At 51.4% G+C, this 4048-nt stretch overlaps 1 protein-coding gene across 1 annotated transcript; it reads left to right on the top strand.

Annotated features, from left to right (window-relative positions):
- Nucleotides 1-1335: 1335 nt before the first annotated feature.
- Nucleotides 1336-3533, top strand: LOC108407904 (uncharacterized). The gene is made up of 3 exons (XM_037003118.2): nucleotides 1336-1455; nucleotides 1695-1958; nucleotides 2601-3533. The coding sequence occupies exons 1-3, from the start codon at nucleotides 1336-1338 to the stop codon at nucleotides 2820-2822; spliced, it is 606 nt and encodes a 201-aa protein (XP_036859013.1). The 3' UTR covers nucleotides 2823-3533.
- The last annotated feature ends 515 nt before the right edge of the window (nucleotides 3534-4048 follow it).

Genomic DNA, 4048 nt, shown 5'->3' with positions numbered 1-4048 from the left:
TTAAATATAAGAAAGACATAACTAAGCAAATAATACAAGAAGCTTTTTTAAAAGGAAGACCTAATACACTAATTTAATTTAAAAACAAATTAATATTTGAAAACAATGTTACTTTAAAATAATGAAAATAAGACTTGACAAATAAAATCCAAAGTTCTTTGAAAGCAAACTTCTGGGAAGTCAAACAAAAGAAAAAAAGGGAAAATGTACAAGTTTGAGGTTAAGAAGGTGACATGACTACAGATAAAAACCACTACAGTTTTAAACCACAAGAAAAGAGTAGGCATAGCTTCATTCTGGTTGATTTGGTTTTATCTGAAAGAAACCGAAGATTTTCTTGGGTTTTCTTGGAAAATACAAATAACCAACATTGGCTTAATAGGAAGTAGAAAAGAACAAAATTTGAAAGAAAACCTGAAAAGAATAAACACAGAACTAACCAGGTAACAAAGGTATTAGAGGGGCTCCATCAACTTCCAGGGACGGGATTGTCACCAAAGCCACAGAGAAAATGGCAAACTCCCCAGGCCTTACTACAAGATCAACAAATGGAACACGGATCACTCACACACACACACACACACACACACACACACACACACACACACACACACACACACACACACACACACCCATTAGGATTCAACTACTTGTATTGAAGATTCTACCCTGAGTCATGCCCCACTATAATTTTTTAATTGTAATTAGAGAATATTTAGATGCAATAAACTGTATCTATTTAAGGTGTACAAATTGAAGAATTTTAAATTCATAAGAAAATAACAGTGCATACTGCATGGTTCTATTTGTTGCAAAACTCCAGAAGTACAATGTTTTGACTGCTGTTATATGATTATTAAAAATTTAATCCCCCTACCTCTGTGTCCTTAGTTTTGAAAAGAATGTGAAATAATAAACTTAACTTCTAAAAGGTGTTGTAACTAAAAATGAAATCTGTAGAAATACACTGAGTCCAAAGAAAAAATTCAAGGATAAATTGATGTGTATGCATATTTGTATACATTTTTCTTCAACTAAACACACGCACATATATGCCCAGGAACACAGACTCCCTTATAATCATATGTATTATGGTGAAGTAAGCCTTTATGAAAAGCTAGAGAATAAAAAGAAATAACAAATGTTTGAACCAAAATGAAATTCAAGGAATGTAGAAATTTAGACACAAAGTTTTAAAGCGTTGGCGGACATCTGAGGCTGCTGTGTACAGGTGGGCGGCGAGAGGCTGAGGCGAGAGGCGACGGAGTGGGTGTCGGTAGGCAGAGGGGGGCGGCTTCCGTGGTGGTGGCAGTGGCCAGGGGCGGTGTCAGGGGGATGCCAGCGTGGGAGGCGTCGGCTTCGGCGGCTGCGAACGTCCCGGGCTGCCATGCGCACAAGTGCAGCAAGAGGTGGCGGCGAGAGGCGGAGGGAGCGGGCAGCGGCGGCGTCAGCCCGGTGGGGGACAGCGTCGATGGCTTGCGGTGGCTTCGGGGGTGGCGGTGTCGCTGGGGGACGGGAGTTGGCGGCGGTGAGCGGCAGTTGGCGGCGGCGGCGCGCGCCGTCCGTCGTTGCGGGGAGGGGGCAGCGACCTAAGGGGCGGGGTCCGCCCGCAACCGACGCTGCGCGCCATCCCCCGGCCAGCCAACTCCACCCGCTTTCGGTGCCCACCACGCCCTCCTTCCAACAAATCGCAGCCACCCGCCGCAGAGGACGCTTCCCGCCTGTCCTCCCTCCCCCGCCTGTTCCTCCCGCTGACACCGCCCGGGAGCAGTGCCGACACCGCCGCCCGGGAAGGCCGGCATCCGCTGACGACGCCCACGGCCAGCGCCCTCCAACACCAACCGCCCGCCCGCGGCCTTCTACCGCAGCCTCCTCCCGCCGGCTTCAGGGCCCCCGCGCCAGGCACCCGGTGCCCCCGTCCTCACTCAGGCCTCGCCTCCTCGCAGCAGCAGCTCATAGTAAGTAGCCAGCCCCAGGGGCGGGCGGCGTCGGGGGACGGAGAGGGAGCGAGCGGGGAAGTCGTCTCCTGCCGGAGGCCGCAGGGAGGCTGCGGCGGTGTCTGTGGGTGGGGCCGCAGTCCCAGCCCGCCGTCTGCAGGTGCGCCGTGAGAGGAGGCAGAGGCGGCGGCGGGCTGCGGCGTCTGCGGTGAGGGGCAGCCTCGACGGGCTGCGGTCCATCGTGGGCCGTGACGTCCGTCGCGATGGGAGGCTGTGTCTGCTGTCCGGGCGGACCTCCGAGGCTGCCTTCTGCAGGTGCGCGTGCCAGGGAAAGCGGCGGGGGGCTTGGCGGGCGTCGGCTTCGGCAGTGGTGGGCGGTGTTGGGCTGCTATAGGTGGCTGACCGAGGCGTCTGTCCCGGCGAGAGGCGGTGGCGGCAGGAGCAGTGGGCAGAGGCGGTGTCGCTGCGGGAAGGGAGCGGGTGAGGTGAGCCGCAGGCGGTGGCGGCGGCGGGCAGTGCCGGTAGTGAGCGGAACAGCGCCCTAAGGGTGTCCTCGGCCTGCAACCTCAGCTGCTGACGCCGCCCGGCTCCGCGCCGCAGGCCCAGATACCAGACACCAACCCACTCGCCCCAGAGCCCGTCTTTCCCTGTCCTCGCCCGCAGATGCCTCCCGCTGACCCCGGCCCGGACGCCTGCCAACACCGCTACCTGCCATTGCCTTCTCCCGCTGACACCGACGTCGCTGCCTTCTGCTGCCAGACGCCCAATGCCTCCTACCCCAGACTTATGCCGCCGCCAACAGGGACCCTCCTTGCCGGGGACCGGGCTCCCTCGTTCCCACGCAGGCCTAGCCGCCCTGCAGCAGCCTCAGCTCATAGGAAGTAGCTGCCCCCACGTTGGCTTTTTCATCAGAGAGTTTGGGGGTGGTGCGTGGGCCCTGGGAGGAAAGTCAAAAGTTATGGGTGGGCGTTGGAAAGCTATGAGAGGGGCACGCACTTACCCAGCCAGGAAGGTGACCTGATCTCAGCCAGGAGCTCCCCAGGCGCACCAGCTTCTCTGACTGCAGGTAATGCTTTGAGTGTCAGGTCCCGGGGCACGCAAGCAAGGGCACTGCGAGGATGCTTTCGCTGGGGAGGGGGTTCCTCCTGTGCTCCCAGGCTGGTCAGCACAGGAGTCCAGGGGGTGTATAAGTTCTTAAAGAGAGGCTTGACTTGTCTAATGTTTGGTAAAAGTTTTGTGAGTAATCTAGCATAGTTATTGGGAACGAGTAAACAAGTGTAGCAAGTAAACATCTTAATAATTGTGTTACAGCATATTACAGTGTGTATACCTACTAACAGCCTGTGTATACCTACAAACAGCAGGTTGTGGTAACCTAAAACCTGCAAGTTTTGCTAAGTAGACATATTTTATACTTAGAGATTGTGCTCTAAAGCACACAGTTCCAGTAATTATAAAATGTGTTCATAAATTTGTCAATCTAAAGAATGCTAGTGTAACAGTTTGCAATAGCCTACTTTTCAGTGTTCACTGAAAATTAAAGTTCCTAATGGTTTTAAGTTCTAATTAAAACTACTTGAAGTAATAAGGAAAACATTTCTGCATGATAAGAATGTGTATTTTTTTTTATTTTTAATGTTGATATCATTAATGTACAATTACTTGAAGATCATTCTGGTTACTAGACTCCCCCTATTATCAAGTCCCCACCACATACCCCATTAGTCACTGTCCATCACCGTAGTAAGATTCTATAGAATCATTACTTGTCTTCTCTGTGTTATACTGCCTTCCCTGTGTCCCCCCACCACATTATACATGCTAATCATAATGCCCTTTTTCCCCCCTTATCCCTCCCTTCCCACCCATCCTCCACAGTCCGTTAGTCCATTCTTGGGTTCTGTGAGTCTGCTGCTGTTTTGTTCGTTCAGTTTTTTCTTTCTTCTTATACTTCACAGACTAGTGAAATCATTTGATACTTGTCTTTCTCTGCCTGCCCTATTTCCCTGAGCATAATACCCTCTCCCTCCATCCATGTTTTTGAAAATGGTAGTATTTGTTTTTCTCTTACGGCTGAATAATATTCCACTGTGTATATGTACTGCATCTTC

The sequence above is a fragment of the Manis javanica genome, chromosome 7 (assembly GCF_040802235.1).
Source record: "Manis javanica isolate MJ-LG chromosome 7, MJ_LKY, whole genome shotgun sequence".
NCBI lineage: Eukaryota > Metazoa > Chordata > Mammalia > Pholidota > Manidae > Manis > Manis javanica.
The sequence above is the reverse complement of the archived record's forward strand: the minus strand, read 5'-3'. Positions and strand labels throughout refer to the sequence as shown.